The sequence below is a fragment of the Haliotis asinina genome, chromosome 1 (assembly GCF_037392515.1).
Source record: "Haliotis asinina isolate JCU_RB_2024 chromosome 1, JCU_Hal_asi_v2, whole genome shotgun sequence".
NCBI classification, from domain to species: domain Eukaryota; kingdom Metazoa; phylum Mollusca; class Gastropoda; order Lepetellida; family Haliotidae; genus Haliotis; species Haliotis asinina.
In genome coordinates, this window is record NC_090280.1 from 72619692 (window position 1) to 72639586 (window position 19895).

General features: G+C 39.2%; 1 protein-coding gene across 1 annotated transcript; it reads left to right on the top strand.

The window, feature by feature from the left end:
- The first annotated feature begins 9993 nt into the window (after positions 1-9993).
- On the top strand, positions 9994-18661 carry LOC137282319 (potassium voltage-gated channel protein Shaw-like). The gene is made up of 2 exons (XM_067814065.1): positions 9994-10611; positions 17329-18661. Exons 1-2 carry the CDS (start codon positions 10105-10107, stop codon positions 18199-18201), a joined length of 1380 nt encoding a protein of 459 aa, XP_067670166.1. The 5' UTR covers positions 9994-10104; the 3' UTR covers positions 18202-18661.
- The last annotated feature ends 1234 nt before the right edge of the window (positions 18662-19895 follow it).

The window sequence follows — 19895 nt, forward strand, 5'->3', positions numbered from 1 at the left end:
AATTTTCATCTAAAACAACACAAGACAAAATGTGGTAGAAGTTAAAATACAGCATTGTAAGTAACATCATAAATGTAAGCCTCACATTCCTTCGGGTATTAGTCACTAACATCTGAAGGGATGATGTAAATCCAGCTAGTTCCATGCAGGAAGCAAAGGTACTGTAAATCACCACGGTCCCAACTAGCTCTTAGTGCCAACTAAAGCCCGTTCGCTATTGTATAGTCCTAATTTGAAATACAGTTTTGAGATAGCTGCTAACGTTAATTCTTGATACTGTGATAATCTAGGTGGCTCTACTGACCTTTGTCGACAGGTGTTTTATATATTTATCATGAATTTATAACTATTTTAGGAGGGCTGAAATACTTCCCCTGTGATCATAGAATTTCACTCATTCACTCCTGTAGGTATTGGTGTCGTAAATACACCGTGCACGTGGTCACATAGCAATGTATTCTCTGATAACAACACCTTGCATCCTTATTCATAGATAAACAGTTGATATTTGCACCTGTTGAGTAAATAACCCCGAGAAAGCACGACACACTAAGCAAAAGTAATATCGATTCTAAACTGGCCTGGCAAATTGTATATCCTAGCCTGCGTCTAACATGTGAAAATCAATAAATCAATGGATCATGAGTTTCTTTTCACCGAGGGTGTGGGTTGTTGTCTTTACCACTGGGTAGCGACGTACTACAGTTCAGTTTAATATGAGATGAACCGACGAGGTATGTGAGGTAAGTGAGCATCTCTGAAACCAATAGTGAAGCCTTTGACGTCTTGGTTCCCTGCTGCTATAACGTGAAGTGAAATGTGGTTTTACGGCGCACTTAAGAATATTTCGCTCATATGACGACGTGCATGCGTATGTATGGGTGGGTGTTTGTACTAGCCTAGATCTGGTTTTATAGTGCTAGCTCACTGAGAAACCATACCCGAATCTCCCGCGCAGACACATTATACTGACTCTGAGCCGAAGGTTCGGTGTTGTACGCATTGATGCTGAGTGCCGCGGAGGTACCAACAAGTACCATATTTAAACGTCTTCAATGTTACGACGCTTTCTGGAATTGGACCCGCGACCTTCTCATCTCCGGGTGGACGCCCAAACCACTACACCAGGGAGGCAGTCCTGTTGGTGTGGAAGGATTTCATGTATGTACAGTTGATGATCCAGGTTAGAATGTTCGCGACCATGACATTCAGGGCCCGGTTGCTTAAAACTCGGTTATCTTTTAACCACCCGTTAAGTACATTTAACCGGCTGTTACCTCGTTATCTTGTTGGTCAAGGCTCTGTTACCTTTTAACAGGTTGTTCATGTCACGTTAAGTTAACACACCTAAGGAACGCCGCTTGCTAGGACCTGTCTAAGTAAACTTATTCAAAGTACTATTCGTTACACTCTTCTACTGGCTAGCGATCAGTTATCTCCGAGTACCAGTTATCGCCAACACCCTGGCTATTGCGCTAACACAGACAGCTTGACTTGTACTTCCGTAGTATTTCACACACTGACACATCACAAAAGCGATAGGCTATGAGGGTTAAAAATCATTTTTGGTTTCACATGTCCGTCTAACATCGATCCCTTTCCATTGATGGATTTTAATTATATTTTTACTAATCATTTCAGCAACAGGTCTTAATTTCTTTATCGATTTTTTTCTTTTGTTGAAGCAAATCATCGTTTATAAATGCTATATAAATTGACGCAGTTGATGTGTGAGAAAATAAACAAAACATTTTTATGTACTAGCCACATAAAGAAACTGTGCATTATCAAAATATTACCCCATTTGATAAGTACGATAACAATGTCAAAGCTACATGTAAACTTTAATGACGGGAACATGAGACCGTAACAACTCGGGAGAATTTCAATTGAAAAGTTAATCACAATGACGTCACGAATCCACAAGCGGGACAGGGGTCAAACGAACATGTCACAAGCTCAAAAACGGGTATGTCCACCATCGGCTATTAGAACAGCAATGCATCGACGACGCATAGAGCCTATTAAACGTGCAAGGAGGGCTTGTGGATGACGTTGTGTCAGGATCTGTCGTATGGCGGGACATTGTGATGACGTAAACGTTGTCGAACTGTGTTGGGGTGAATACGGCGAAGTCTGGGATGGTCTCGGCAGTCACCACTGCAGTCTGAAACCTGTGGCAAAGATGGGTCACCCTTATCCATCTGGCCTGTCTTGGCGTTGTTACACGTGGACGTCCAGAACGTGGCTGATCGATAACGTCATTTGTGTTCTGGTAGCGTATCACCAGTGTAGAAATGGTGTTCCGGTGGCAATGGAAATGTTCAGCCATTTGTCGTTGAGACATTCCCAAACGGACCATCCCAAATGGCCCCATGACGTTGTGCAGACGTAAGCCTTGGCATGCTACACGTTGTAATAGCCGTTCCAAAGTGGCAGTGTTGTGTGGTATTCATTTGCTCAGTTTCTCTATCCCAGAATGCACGTGTAACAACGTATTGCACGTCTCAAGGACGAAATCACTGACGTCACGGAACGTGGCACGTGCATGCATGTTGGATGCATGCCACGAATCTCTGTGTTTAAATCCTTATGTATCTATGCAGGTTTGAGGAATTTAGATAGTATTTTTTGTATGCACAGTTTCTTCATGTGCCTAGTATATATCTTTTTCCTTTATGAGTAATATGCAGGTCTACGTCATAGCCATTATAGTAAATGCTTTATCTGAATATGGAAATCTTTTTTTTTAGTCACAGCGAACACAACAATATCTCCTGTCATATTACACGATAATGTTTGGAATTTTGAACTATTTTTATAACAATATCTGAATGCTGATGTTATCCACAGATAGCTTTATTTGAGGAATACAATAGCACAATAGTATTCATCTGCCGAATCCCTGCACCGTTCCATAATACACTTCTGAAATATAATACATGCTTTCCATCCTTGAAAGGAACTAACTATACATTTTCTGCAATCAGCTGTGAAATGAATTAAGTGAAGATTCTTCTGATTAATAATAGATTAATGTTCATCTATAAATTAGACGCAGCTTCATGTTTTTCAAGACATCTTACGTTTGTGAAGGCGTTCAAATAATAACGATATTGGGCAGTATTATTCATGAGATTCCTGTCAACAGTATGAACGGATAATAGATCGATTTTATTCAGCAGTGCGGCCCCGGAGGCTTATACCACAATTACAGTTTGATCTACACGCATGTGGTCCTAGTAATATATTGAGTTTCTACTGGCATTAAATGCATATTTCAGATGAAAAAAAACAGCTAATGTTTTTGATTTGCCAACATCCATATTGTTTGATTTGGCATTGTGTGGTCATATATCACAATTGTTGGCAGACATGGTAAATAATTAATGCATGTTACTAACAGCACCTTCACAACTTGACCATACAGCCGTGAAGTAGTGAAAGATTGATAACGACTGTACCTAACGGCATGACTAACCATATTTTGAAAAACGCATATTTAACATTCGGTTAGCTAATGTCCGTTTAGTTTAAGGATTTCACCGGCCGTTAGGAGATAACTGTCGGTTCAGATAACCGAGTGTGAATTACTGGGGTCATGTGATTAGGTTCGCTAACTTGTTTAACGAATGTCATCGTATTTCAACTGCATAGGCTGATGTTCATGCTGTCAATCATTGTTGCAGACGTTATTGTTAAAAGGCCGTCGTCAAACAACAGGGCAATTACGGCATTGAACAACAAACACGTATATCTTGTGAAATGACCTTGTGGGTGGAATGTATATCCCATTAACTAAAGACTGCTGGATCCTATCAAAGACGGTCGCTGACAGAAATGGCATTTATCCTACAAGTGCAGGGTATGATGCCGAATATCATGACGTCATTAAATTCAAAGTGACGTCATGTCCGACCAATAATTGTTTACGCACGGGAACAAATATTCAGGTGTCATTTGTAAATGTTATTAATAAAGATATTTCTGCGAATTGTTCCGAGTGTACTCATCGAGATAACGCGGCCCATTATATACTGCATTGCAAACGATATGTAAATCTAACATAGGATGATGGTAGAATTCTTACAACTGACCTCTCATTTGCTGGGAGGGTTCGGGGTAGAATGTGCGCCTCCAGTAACTCATGCTTGTCGTAAGACTAACTTGATCGGGTGGTCTGGCTCGCTGACTTGGTTAACACATGTCATCGGTTCCCAATTGCGCGGATCGATGCTCATGCTGTTGGCCACTGAACTGCCTGGTCCAGACTCGATTATTTATAGACTGCTGTCACATAGCTGGAATATTGCTGAGCGCGGCGTTAGACCAAACTCACTCACTCACTTACTCACTGTCATTGTCTTAACTATTAAGTTCAAGGGATAACGTTCGCCATGAAGTTCAGATCGTTATTATTGCTTATATCAAATCGTATGGCGGTTTTGCTACTTTACAGATTTTAGAAATGTATCAAGACTTTATGATAGGTAAGGTGTAAATGGGCCTAACTCCCCAAAACCTATTAAACTTTTATGATCAATCAATCAATCAACCTTTCTTGAACTGCGAACACCCTCTGAAAATATCAAAATGTCATGTTTATTTCGTAATTATACATAACTGTGAGTTATCACTCGGTGATATGATATGAATCATTAAAACTTCACCTCTCGTTCATCATTTCCGTTCAGTGGATCTACATAGACTGCTTTGAGATATGTCACTGCTTACTCTTCACTTCTGAAAGAGAATTTAAAAAACCAATGCAGGCACAAGCTGCTGAGGCAGATTAGAGGCCACAGTCGTAGATACAGATGAGATGAGGATGTTGCCGGGTCTGATCGAATAATCAATAAAAACAAGCATAAGACAGGTCCGGGCCACGAATTGTTATTTATGCTAACACTAAATTTTTCTCACGTTTCTGTTTATTTTATTTTTTTTTATATTTTCTTCATGTCACATTCTAAACTTCCTTCCTTAACTAAAACTGCAACTGATAACCGAATATGTTCTATTGTGGCGAGCGGTTCATCCTGTTATAAATATCTACTCCATACCGTAAAATCCAGTTTACTAGAATTCAGATACTTTAATCTGCTGATACTATCACTGATATGACAGATGAAGTTCAGAATATATCTGTTTCTATCTTCAAAGTACTATATAACATAGACAAAACAGATTAAAAAGCCGTAAACATGACGACAATCACCTTTCATTCCACAACTGATGAGCCCTTGAACGGCGAAAGATCGTGTTCAGAATATAGGAATATACATAAAAAATAGTATGAATTAAACATATCTACTTTAAAGCAATCTAAATATTATTCTACAATCAGGTTCGCACTCGAGATATTTCACACAATGATTTTTTTCATAAAATCAAACACGAACGTTGAAACTGTTCTTTGATAATGCCCTTGGTTTCGTCCATGAGTGCAGCATACTTTAAAACATACTTATATCCGTGACATTTCCGTGTATACGATGGAAATAGCCTACGCCCAGACAAAGACGGCACAAGTATTCAATGAGTGTCTTATCGGCAATCTTCAAGGCAGCCACTCCAATAAAAAGTACCCACACTTATGAGATCTGGTCTCTAGGCTCCGTCGCATTTAACCGTCCTCTGAAAGATGAAGAGATCATTATATACAGAGAGACAGCAAGCTTTGAACTTACCCGCACAAAGATATGTACAAGTGTTATTCTCGTTTTGTGCTCATTGTGCAAATCGATTTCAGGTTCATTCTAATAAGAAAACCATTATGGTTCTCAAACAGTTAAAGATTTTTTTACATCCGATTCACAGTACGCGTGGTCAATGATCATTACTTGGCATGACGCCATCTAAATGAGCAATAGTTATTTCATATTACAAAAAAAGGTGATTTAAAATTTAACACACCAGATGCATCTAGGTATTAAATGAAGATTAGGTTGATGATGTTGTAATTTAACAATTACAGCAGGCACCATTGTAAAGTACAAGTGAAAGACTTCGGGTCAAGAAGTGCACGGTTCCTCGGAACTGATCAAGATCGACAATGGTACCAAGATAATTACTGCGCTCCACAGTCAGTTAAATATTCTGCAACTTTGTTAGCATCATCTTCACTTGAGCTGTTCATGTGTTTTGATACGGTAATCGCTTATAACGAACTGACGGTTGAAACGAAATGAGAAACGACATACTATTTTTACAACTTCCTCAATGTTTAAGCCGAAGTGCGTAGTGAAGTTATAACGAATTCTACCATGACTTTCGTGAATACTGGATTGTGATATTGGTTAATCAAAGTCATGTAGAGGTATATAACGAAATTATAATAGCTCTATTATGTTATTTCAAACCCCACGCTGCGCGTTCTGTTTTAAATCAGATTTGAAGCTATTTTACTTTCGTTGTATACCTCTGATTTTTCAACACAATATGCTTATCTCCTAATTCGTTATTACCACATCCTACTGTAGCTTACGTTTGATCACTGCTCAGTATATGTCAAGGCAATCATTTTCCGCATGAAGAATGATCGATTGCTGCTTTCCTTGCACCGGAATGGACAGTTTGACACTGCTGTCATTCTAAGAAGTTACTAAATGACAATACTCTTTATGTCTTTTGTCACCCAAAACTGTTAACGTGTACAGCAAAACATGGGTGACATGGACAGGTATTATAGCCAACTACGAGCGATGGGAAGAACAATCAGCTGATCATTACGTGAAATTAACAAGCCGGTTGATCATTACGTGAAATATGTGGAGAATTATTTCCATTAACATATATTGCTCTCATTGTACGCATTTGGGGAAACGGCCTGCCCAGTGCAATGAATGAGTGAGTTTAGATCTACGCTGCATTCAGCAATAATCAAGCTATATGGCGGCCTATCCAATACAAGCAATGAGTAGTGTGCACAGATTGTTTGTAACATATACAATCCTCGAATCAATAAGTAAATATATAGATAGATAGACCTGTCAACATCAGCCTAACAATACGTAAGATTTACAATCCGATATTCAAGGTCGTACACACAGGACACAGTTGAACGGATGCCTCTACACCAACCACTGAACGCCGAGCTGCACATCCACCTTCACGATCACCCCTGCAGTCAGAGTTTGCTAGGGACATTTAGCTTTACAGATACTGCCTTGAAAATGACAATAAACTCCATTAGAGGAAATTACCCTGATGACACGGAAACATAAACACTAAGTGTGTGATGTATGGCGTATGTAGTGGTATCCCCTTAATGCTGATCTCGAGGGACGTATTGTACGTACCATCTGTTGTTGATTCTTGGTACGACGTGGCTGGTCACTGAACCGTAGCCTTCTGTCCTCGGGACAGGCGTTCCATCCACTTGACCATTCAAGTGGTATTCTGCTAAATCCAACTCCTTCAGTCATGCATGAAAAGGTTTGTTGAGATGACACTAGACGAGAAGTGGAGTCAACTGGGTCAGTAGGTTCACTAGACAGAGCGTCATCTACCTATCTGGCAAGTCGGTTAGTCAATTATCTCTCTACGGTTACAATGCCACACGGTCTGCAATGCATGAACATACAGTATAACGTTGTCTGGTGTAGGATATTTCATGTAATTGTGCCATGTCCAGCTGTAGTACTGTATCCTCATGTGCTAATGAGTTTAGTTTTACGCCGCACTCAGCAATATTCTAGCTATAAATAATCAAATCTGAGCCAGACAATCAGGTGATCAACAGCATGAGCATCGATCTGCGCGATTTGGAACCGATGACGTGTCAACCAGGTCAGCGAGCATGACCACCCGATACCGTTAGTCGCCTCTTACGACAAGCATGTGTTATTGAAGATACATTCTAACCCGAACCTTCACGGGTTTCCTCATGTACGAACCACAGTTAACCAGCCTCTTCTTAAACAGAGTAATACCTTCGCGTAATCTTGCTTTGCAAAGTTTATGTTCACTTAGTAGCATTACCCACATGTATAGTTATTTTGACATCACCAAGTTGTCTGTCTGATTGTCCGTTAGTCTATTGATGCAGCAACCTACCACTGCAGTTGTATGCCCTTTTACCTAGCAAGCGTGCGGTTTTCCAGTAATCAATACATATTTCTTTCACATGAAAGACGCATTAACAAACTATGCTGGGTGTTTGCTTGTCATTAACAGGTTATCGCTCGATCTTGTGTTGAAGCTGTCGATATATAAGACTCATCAAGCATAACGTTGTATCATGATCTTCCAGCACTGAGAATAGACCATAAGGAGTTATGTGTTATCGAGGTCTGGAAAGTCTTAAACACAAACAGCAGTACTTCCGGATGGCAACATCTGATTGGTTTTGGTTGGTTGGTTTTATGTTTTACGCCGCATCCTGCAACATCCCAGCTCAATGAGCCTTACCTCGCGGTCCTGTTAGACGATTCTTACTGGCTACTGAAGAGTCAGTCTAACCTCGATCTTCACGGGTGACGTGTCCTGGGTATTGGTTCGTGTAAATCCACTGACTGACATATTTCTCATTACAGCAAATATATGGAAATAAAACCTTAGGTGTACTAGGTGTACGCCAACGCATCTCGTTCTTTCGGTAGCACCCGTTACAAACACCTTGCACAGGCAAGTAAATGTTTCATCTAAAACACTACTGATGTAGATTTAATCCAATAACGCATCTCGTTCTTTCGGTAGCATCCGTTACAAACACCTTGCACAGGCAAGTAAATGTTTCATCTAAAAACACTACTGATGTAGATTTAATCCAATAACGTTTAACGTTTACAGGATGTAACCTTGCCACTGTGTTTTACCATGTACGTCACCTAATTCCGAGACACATGATTAAGGTCAACTCTGTGACGTCATGCGTAATCGTTTCATGATCGCATGACATGTCAAGCCATTCAAATGCATTGATGATTATTCAAGATTTCCATTTATGTCCGTTTAAAACTAATTACAGTCGCGTTAAGCCATATTGAGTTTAGATAATTTAAGTTGGTTCACAGAAGTTACACATGAATAAGTACAACAATATATCATTGAAAAACAATCAGCACTGTTACTGGTTGCAAATCTGCATAAGGATCGACTCATGAGTTCCCTACACGATACCCCGTGTATTCTGATTTCTGGGATTTTACTCCTGTCCCATAACGAAGCACAAGTGAGTTTGTTAAAAAAATGTTAAAAAATAATTACGCGCACCTTACGGGCAACTTGGGTTGTCCGGGGTAATCTGATCAGGAAAAAGACCTGGAAAGGCGTGTTATAAATATTCTACATTATTATTATTATTATTCATTATTGCAATTTCTTTCGGTCCACCAACAGATTTCACGTTCGCCTACATTTGGTAGAATCGTATATTTTGTAACATAAGGAAAGAAAAGCGAGTGAAAGCGTTTCAGATTTATGTGGGAGGGAATCCCGAGGTAATGGAGATGTCTCTCACAAAAGATTTCCCACTTTGGCGAAACCCGCGGACAGGGGTGGTACAGAAAAAAATCCATACACGGAACCTAACAATGCAATACGTGTGAACGAGACGGTGAACATGATATCGCATATCATATTAGTGTATTGACATATACATATGGAGCTCCACTCAGTAAAAAGCTGTGTCGGGGAGTGCTGGCGCACCCATGTGTCCAGGTAAATATTACGTATCAATAAAGTTTGCTTTGATTCTTTTTCCATGTCTTATATGAAATAGCTTCCCGTTTTCATGTCATACAATATCAATGGTAACCTACGAGCTAAATCAATCAAACTTACGTTTGTTACAGTAGGCTGGGCGAGAAGCTGCCACGATCAATCGCCATGTCAACCGTGTGGAAAACACAATGGGTAGTCGAGCAATCAAAGACGTCAGTCTCAAGGGCAACTGATGGAATGGCCTAACGTGTTCTACAAGTACGCCAAGCCACCACTAATTACACTAATACAACCAGGAAGCTTCAACACGTAACAACAGGTAAAAGACTCTCTGACACTTTCATATTTGACAAAGTTTGAATTGCTGGTGTATAAACAGAACGGTCGTCTCTTTGTGTCTGGTGCTAAGTGGAACATCTGACACAATCAAAGGACAACATGGACAAGAGGAATGGAGTAATAAAAAGTGAGAATTATGACTCTTCCCACACCAAAGGAAAAGTCAAGCTGAACGTTGGAGGTACTGTGTTCTTCACCACAAGAGACACAATAAACCAGCACCCAGGGACACTTCTTTCCCAGTTGAGCTCCTCGTCCTCATTCTACGACAAAGTGAACGGGGAATACTACTTTGATAGAGACCCTGTTGCCTTTGCCTGCATCTTGAACTTCTATCGCACCTCGGAGCTGCACCTCCCCACCAACCTGTGTGGCAATTCCTTGCGAAGGGAGCTGAAATTCTGGCAGGTGGAAGAGAACAATGTTTCCGAATGCTGCTGGAAACTTCTCCATGAGACTGACCAAGGAAAGGAGGTCATAGACACCCTCAACACCAAGCTGAAAGATGATGACATGGCCACTGGAATGGACGCCTCATCTTGGAAGATATGGCAAAGACGGATCTATCTCTTGTTGGACAAACCAAATTCCTCCAAAGCAGCAAAGGTAAAATATTCCATACAATCATACAATTTTATGTAAGGCAAAATATAGACAATCCGGGCGGTTCCCATCCGGAAATAAGGGGCCTTCAGTGTTACCTTTGTATGACAAATTATAGATGTTAGTAGTCAATTCCAGGCGGTAGCTAATAACAGTTCCAGAAACAACGCTTTGAATTATCACCGTTTCCGGATTGACCAATATCCAGATTCGAACAAAAACCCAAACACCAGTCATCTAGGAAATGACGCTATTTAATACAACGCCAGTCACAAATGTATGCCGAAACATATTGTTCAGGGCGTAAAAGGCAAAATATATAGTTATGAACATTACATGAATAGCTCATATAGTGAGAAGAAAAACGTGATTTGCGATTGTCTAGACAATGTTTAGACACACTCTGCATCATCACATGAAGTGATTGTTGTCTAACGCTGTACTCCGTTATTCTGTCAGGAAATGAACCAAAACATCCTGTGACGCTGAACTGGAACAGATAGTCCACAAACACAATAAACATGGGTAAAGAAAGAAGTAACAGTGTTCCGAACAGAGAGTAACATTTTACTAGTTTGCCTAGTAGAGAAGGGGATTTAACTAAAATAACAAGACTAGTGGAGAAGGACAGATTACAATGTTACAAGAAAAGTAGAAAGTGACAGGCTACACTCTCACCTATTCTAGTAGAGAGGAACAGTTTACAAACCTGCCTTAACAAACGTAATAGAGAGGGACATGTATCTAAATTGCCTCTGCAAGCCTAATGCAGGACATTTCATTCAACAGCGTTTGTCGTTAACAAACCTAATAGAGAGGGACAGATTATTAAGTCGCCGTAACACGCCTAGTGGAAAGGAGTGTGTTGCTAAAGTGCCTTAATATAACTAGTGGCGAGGGGTACAAACCACGTCTAGAGGGATAGTTCACCAAACTACCTTAACAAGCCCAGTAGAGAGCGATAGATTACGTATTTGCCTTAACAAACCTAATGGAGAGCGACAGGTTGCTAAAATGCCTTAACATACCTAGTGGAGAGGGACAGGTTATACATCCGCTTAACAAGTGCACTTTATGAAAGGACATGTTAGTAACATGGCTAAATAATCCGAGAGATTCATAAACAGTCTTAATCAGACTAGACAGGAGGAACAGGTTAGTAACCTAGATAAATGCACCAAATAGATTATGCTATACAATACACCTGATAGAGAGGGACAGGTTAATAAATAACTGGGGAAAATAAAAATGAAAAGGGAAATCATTGCTGAGAGTGTCACTGTCAAGGATCCCACACGAGTGGTTTGACTTTCTTGTCTTTCTTTACTGCTTATTTATTTATTTGATTTTTTAAGTATTTTTTTTCGCCTTGTACGGTGACAAAGGAAAGTTGAATGGTAAGTGTAAGCGGACAATTTGCAATGGATTTGCATGACGTTCAAGAGAAAAATGCACACCTTCAACCTTTTCGCTGCGGCAAGTCGGTGGTGTTAGCAGATGGATGTGGCATTTGAGAAAACGGGCAACTTTTAAAATTGGCTTGACACAATCAAAAACCCATGAAGTAATTGACGGCCTCTGGCCTGGAAGGTTAGTTGGTTGGTTGTTTAACGCTGCACTCAGCAGTAGATGGTGGCACCTGTAAGTCGTCAAGTCTGAACCAGACAATCCAGTTATCAATAACATGAAATTCGATCTCAGAAGATTACTTGCACCACGGACAAGGCCTGCTCACCTACCAGGAAGCAGTATTGTCGGCTATAGGACAGAATTTACTTCGCATGAGTCATAATCTAGAGAGTCTTGAAACTGCGAGGTTTTTCAACTTTACAGTTGCTCAGTTTCGTATCCTCTGAGAACACCTGCAGAAAATGAGCCGAAATAATTATACCTCATTATATCTGATATCGCACGTTTTGTATGTTAAATTACTACTATGGTAATATTCATCACTGACACAAAGTTGTCAGTGTCTTATTCATCTTTACCAAAACGCAATTGCTTCTTAATACTTGGACAATATCATTTACATGCAAATGTTACCTACTGAGAACTAAACCAGCGGCCGAAAGCAACGCCACCAAAATATAAACATGGACTGTCAAAATAATTTCATGTTAGTAACCATATTTAGCTCAAGTTTTGTTTTAGACCAGAAAAATATTTGGTGGTGTTTCTTTTGGACGCGAGTTTATCAGTATAAATGAGCTTGTACTGAATATCCAGGGATCGTCATTTAACAGTCTGTCATCAGTATGTCTTTGACCGGTTTAAAGAAGCTGATACTTGAAGCGATATGCACGCTCACTTTACCTTGGAGTTTACCAAACTGTTCCTAGTGTTTAAAATAACTGATTAACCTGTAGAAAACGTTGTCGCTCCAGTGGAGTATAGTTGGAAACATTATCTGAACCCCACCTTGATGATGATGATGATGATGATGATGATGATGATGATTTGGAGATTTAACTTGCGCTTTCCAATGTAATGCACATTTCACACATGGATCCGCTAGGCGATTTAGTGTTTGATCGAAAGAAGGTTGATATGAGCGATACATGAGGCAAACTAAATAGGGATTCAGAGTTGCGTTATTAAATTTGTTTCAATTTTGCCATAAGTTGTAGGAGGGATGAAGTACCGGGTGGATGGGTTGGTGCATTTTGTATTTTAAATATATGTTCGTAGATGTTAGCGTCAGTTGGTTATGTGATATAATATAAATGACATCATCTTTAGTGTTTTCAAGCCTAACTGACCCATTATTCATACAAATATATACAGAAACACATGCATATGGACGTTACAATTGTAGTAGATGGGTGTTAAAGATATTATATCAGTATTCTGAGTATTTGTATCATTTGAATTCAGTCAATGTTTAAAATGTTCTTGACGTATGTTACATTGTAAAGAGACAGTTTATTCCATACGGAGACTTGTATTATGGATAATTTATGTTTCCCATCTAATACATTACACATGGGACATTTAGCATAATGATTTTCAGCATTACAAAACCTTTTTTAACATTTGGTACCCTTAAAAGATACAATTTGTTCTAAATAGAAGCAATGGCTTACTGCAGTTTTGGTCCTTCACATTAACATACAACTCTTGATTAAATATAGTTTTAATGCATGAATAAACACATAAAGATTTCTTTTCTAATAATTCAGAATGCCAGTTTTGACTCTTTGAGCAAACAGTTTCTTAAAATTATCTACATTATGAAAGCCCTAATACAGCCAAACATGGCCAAACAAGATCGTAAATAACAATTTGGGATTACATGCGACTAAGAAGGCCAGTTTTGATGAGAAATATACATAAGGCTTTGAAAGTTTAGGTGTCATGGAGTGGGCGTGGAAGTGTTTATAGTGTTAGGTATGTTATTGTGTCAAGTTAAATCTGGAGCATCATTCTGTGTTGCTAGGTAAAACAATAGAATTTAAATATGGAAATAGAAAATGAAATATCTTTGATAGCTATGTTTATTTAGGAATAGTAGTCCTCAGAAATAAAGGATTGGTTATTGGTATTAAACGAGTAGGAGCAAGTGTCACAAAAGCGATGTACTGTCTCTTGAAGAAAGCACGAAATGTAAATCTACCGATTGATTGTCTAATGTCAGCTTTTCATCACCAATCTTTACATACGGATCCGAAATATGGGGACATGAGAAACTAGAACATATTGAAAGTGTCCACTTAAAGTTTCTAAAAATTGCCTCCGGTCTTAGGAAATCCTCCCCAAACTTTATGGCTCATGGTGAATTCGGTAGAAGTCCTTCAGGTATAAGAATCTATGTCAATATGTTGTCCTTTTTCGCACAAACTCGCGTCAACTGAGACGATCAAACTATCACATGTTTTATACCAATATACTAGTCGTGACTATGAACAACGCCCTACGGCATACCCGTGGTTACACTCCATAAAACACTTAAAAGACAGAACCGGTTGATCCGAAATATATGTAAATCCCACGGCATATTCTACAAAGAACTCACTTTTAAAAGCAAAACAAATCCTAATCGATCACTTTATTCAAAAATGGCAAGAAGATAAACGTTCCAGCTCTAAGGGATTCTATTATCAAAACTATAAAAACACACTGTCCTTTGAGAAATATCATTTATTTCCAAAATCTGTACACATCCCTAGTTTGAAATTTAGAACCTCAAATCTAAACTTTCCAATCGAAACTGGGAGATGGCACAACATACCGAAAGAAGAAAGATGTGTAGACCATGTAACTGCAACTTAGTTGGCGACGAATTCCATTATCTTTTTAAATTGTATGTCACTTATTCCTTACAGAAAATCATTCATCCCCTCAAAATACCACAGCTCGCCCAATTTATCAACTCTTAGCAAGGTCATGTCGCCTGTCAATTTTAAACTTAGTAAATGTTTATGACCCGTGAAGGTCCCGGGGTAGAATACACTTTCAGCAACCCATGCTTGCCATAAAAGGCGACAATGCTGACTAACGGGATCTGGTGGTCAGGCTCTCTGACTTGAGTGGCACATGTCATCGGTTCCCAATTGCACAGATGGATGCTCATGTTGTTGACCACTGGATTGTCTGGTCCAGACTCGATTATTTACAGACCGCTGCCATATAGCTGGAATATTACTCAGTGGGGATCAACACTAAACTCACTCACTCATTAGTAAATGTTTATCACTTTTTGTATAAATTGTTACGTAAATAACTTATCATTATGATGCATGTTTATATTTATGTACATTTGCTAATATTGTATATTGTGGTATATACTAATGGTGCTTTTATGAGAATAAAGAAGTTGAAGTTGAAGTAGTGCATGCTGTGTAGTAGGACGTCATATGACGTTTCTGGTTCGTTACAGTATAGTCACTTGTCAGTTAGTTGGTTTTTTTTATTTTATGTATCTTCGATTTATATTTTTGGATGATTCCTTAGCTGGATTTTTTCAGCGTAGAATTTGAATTTTGGTATCTACTTTTGGAAAGATGTTATATTTGAAGTTAACTTCTAAGAGTTTAAGTGCGACTTTGGTTGCTCGGTGCCAAAGATACCATTTCCTAAGATTTTTTTGCAACAAGCATTTTTTCTGTTCATGACTGGGAATTAGTCTCCTGAACCACACGTTGTGCGCTCAACAAACGCATTCAAATTCAAGTCAATAATTCAAATAAGCAAACGCGGGAACATAGGGCATATTGCAGCCGATACAATGTTCTACGATAATACAACCATTTGAATGCTTTACTGAAGTCCTGAGTGTTTCTGAAAACAAAAATTATAGAATCTAAGATGATGACATCGTTTCTCGTCTCCAATCCAATCAATCGTTTCCAATCAATGAATTTATATGATTTCAATGTTGGTGCTGTAGATACAGGAATATTAATTAGAGCAGTATTTTGTGATGTAAGGTAAAGCATTCGACAGAGTTTGGTACAAGAGTATCATTCAAAACTTAGAGAGATATGGCATAAAGGGTAAATTATTATTAAGAGTTATTTTGAAAATAGAGACCAACGTATCGTAATTAAATAGATTGAGATCTGATAATAAAGCTGTTTTTGCTGGAGTATCGAAGGGTTCAGTATTTGTTCCGTTCTTGTTTATTGTTTATATAAATGATATAGTTGAAGGTATAAATATACAGTATATTTGGTGATAAACATCAGGTTCCGGCGAATGGAATGAGGGAAGACGTTTGTCTGCTGAACAATATGATAGTCTCGTAACCACGTAAACTTCAGATGTGTTATGACTTTCAACATTCACTAACAAGCAAGTATTCTTTTGTGCGTGAAATCCCAGATGATGTAGTCTTTTTCAACGTCTGTTAATAATCTTCTTACTAAACCTTCAGTCAAAGTATCTCACGTCACAGACACTGGCAGTGTGAAAGGAAGGGGTCTCAAAAGTAGAGGCGCTATTCCTAAAAGACATAGGTTTTACGTTGAGGGACATAATGTGCTTTGTCATCCTCAAAAGGTTCAGGGCTACAGAATATGCGTCTCCTTTGTTCTGTGTATACAAATACGCACTGCATACAAATACTGCTTATGTCAGCCCACACATACAGTCCCAGTCTGTATTCATGCATTATAAGTCTCACAGTTCTTTTTCGTCTGCAATACAATAGCTTCTGACATCGCAAGGATGCTGATACTGATGCAAGACTACAAAAACCTCATGTGTTTATCTGCTAAAAGACCATGTCCAATGAGGCGCTTGCAAAACATAGTTTTTCAGCAACTTGGTAAAATATATCTGCAACGCATTACTGGAACGATTCATATTTACATTTACCATGGTTTTTCAGAAAGAGCGCGAAAATATCTAGTAATAAAGTAAGAGAGAAGAAAACTCGAACACCGCAGACTTGAACATAAAACGTACCGCCTCGTCATATAAAATGTTTATCTTTTAATAAGTCACTTGCATAAGTCCAAAGAATTACAGTAAATGTGGATCAAGCACACTATTCAGATGATTTGGTCTTTATTATGTTTTCCCATTTTGACCAACCAACGCACCCATGTTCAGAATTTGGTGGCTGTGTGAACCACATTAAAAATGATGCCCTATGATACAAAATATATTTTTTTCTGGGAATATTTCCATTTTTCACTAACTTTCGAGCTATATATATCCTACATGCACATTAACACCAAAACGTATACCTTCTTATTTGGAATTCGTTTTGTCTTTCAGATTTGGAGTTACATATTTTTGCTGTTTATAATCGCCTCTGCAATCATCTACTGCGTCGAAACTGTTCCAGAAGCAAGGGTGCCTCGGGAACGGAATGGTAAGCAGAGGATAGGGCAAACAATGCTGGAGAGGTTGGTCAAAGACAAGGACAACATCAAACTTAAAATGATCATCGAATCGGAAGCCCATCCGATCATGTACTACATCGACATTGTGTGTCTCTCCGTCTTCACCGTAGAGCTCATCATCCACTTTATCACTTATCCCAAAAAGGTCAGGTTCTTCAGGAAATTTCTGAACTGGATCGACATCATCACCGTGTCCATGGGATGGGTGGTGTTCTTCATGGAAAAAGGTTTTAAAGAGGGAATATTAGTTCTCTCACTGGAGCTGTACATCGCCTATCTAACGCTGAAGAGTCTGTACATCCTGAGATTGTTCCGTTTTTTCCGCTTGGCAGATCGTTTCACAGGGCTGAAGGTCATGATGTTGGCTGTCAAATCCAGTCTGACTGAACTCTCGCTGTTGCTCTTCTCCATCATGATTCTCGCCACAATGTTTGGGTCGTTCGAGTTTTACTGTGAATTTGACAATAACCATTTCGATTCAATCCCAATCTCCATCTGGTGGGCTCTGGTTACCATGACAACCGTTGGCTACGGGGACTACTACCCAGCTTCCTACTGTGGGCGTGGCATGGGGACGATGTGTGCTTTGAGTGGCCTCCTCATCCTCGCCATGCCTATTGCTGTCATAGCAACCAACTTCAATGAGTACTATTCCAGAAACCAGTGCCGGGAGAAGAAGAGGAAGAAACATGGATGGGCTGAGGGAACGGAGCAAGTTGGAATAACATTTGTGAAGAAGATGTGATTTGAAGCCACCGACTGTGCATTTAAACTATAAATAAGGATATTTTTGTAATTCGTACATATCATTGTTATTAATGGCTAAATGTGCCATTCTTATTGCCCACTCATGTCTGTTTTGCTGATGAACTAGTCCTGCATCTTTATGTCCTGCCATGTGATATATAGCTATTATTGTCTTGTGAATCTCTCTGGGTTATTGTCCTCTGATCTTTGTTTGTTGTTTCCCTGTGCATGTGTCTGTTAATGTACAAGGATGTAGGTCTGGTATTGTCTTGGTCCTGTCTACAGGTCTTTGCTCAGTGTTAGTTATCTGCTATCGCCCACAGATTCAATGCAATGATAGGAGCGGTAGTTGTGTGTTATTGACCAGCATAGTAGGGACATTGGGAAACGTGAACGCGATATATTATAACTATAGTACCATAACGAAGAGTAAACATGGACTACGTAGAAACACAATTGGGCCACATTGTAAAGTAAACAATGAAAGCTTTAAGAATAGAAAGTAAACAGTACCAGTACTGTTTGTTTTATTCTCCAAAGAAAGGAATTCCCTTTAAGTTCATGCTTCTCTTGCGGAACTCAGTTACTAAATGTAGATTATTTCCTCAATTTCATTCGAAACTTTCAGTATTGCTTTGAAAATATGCTTAATCATTTTATATAGTTTATCCTATGTGAAAATCGGTATTTGTGACCTTTTAATTGTAGCAATCATGTCACAATGTTATTCTGTTAAAGATTGCAGAACTTTGTTGTGCCCCTTGTTAGAGATGACCATTTTCCGCAGGCATGTACCTGCACAGTGTTATACACTTTAGGATGAAGACTGTCAGTGGTTGGATACCCTTATTGATAACGCTTGTAATTAAGTGCACAGTATCACAAGCCGATATAATCTCTACAAATTCATTTGCACCAGTGAAGATCCGGCTTAGAACACGTCACCAGTAACCCATGCTTATCGTAAAAGGCGGCCCACGGGATCGGGGTGTTAGGGTCACTGTTCACATGTCATCGTTATGGCCTTGATCACTGGATTTTCCAGACATGATTGTGTAGCTCCGCGGCCATACACGTGGAATATTGTTGAATGTGACGTTAAGCAACAAACATAGCAAATGTCGGTTAACTGGAGCAGCCTATGACCCGCGACGTATACCTTTCTATCTCCACTCCGTTATCTCCAGTCCTTTATTTATAACCTAGTAAATGTTTGCTGATCAGATGACCGTGTTAATAAAGGTTTCACTGGGGAGTGTTGTGGTTTGTATCACTTCAGTACTATCATGATACCCAGTCTGACGTCTTGCTATACAAGGAACGGTGTGATAGCCTAATGGTTAAAGCATTCGCTCACCCTTAAGGATCCAGTTCAGAGTTCTATTCCCCTGATGGGCACAATGAGTGAAGCTCATTACTGGTGTCCTCAGTCGTGATATTGCTGGAATATTGCTAAAGCGGCGTAAAACTAACCTCACTCACTCACTCATGCTGTACAGTTATTTGTGGCGTCTTTCGTGTTAACCATATTTCCTATGTAATATCTAACGCTAAATATGTATTGTACATGGTAAATAATATATTTACATCTGTAACAGAGTTTTCTTATTTATTCACATGGACATATGTTGACACGGATGCAACAGTTTTAGGTACCATGCTGATTTCCTTGCTGTTTCGCATCTCCTCGGA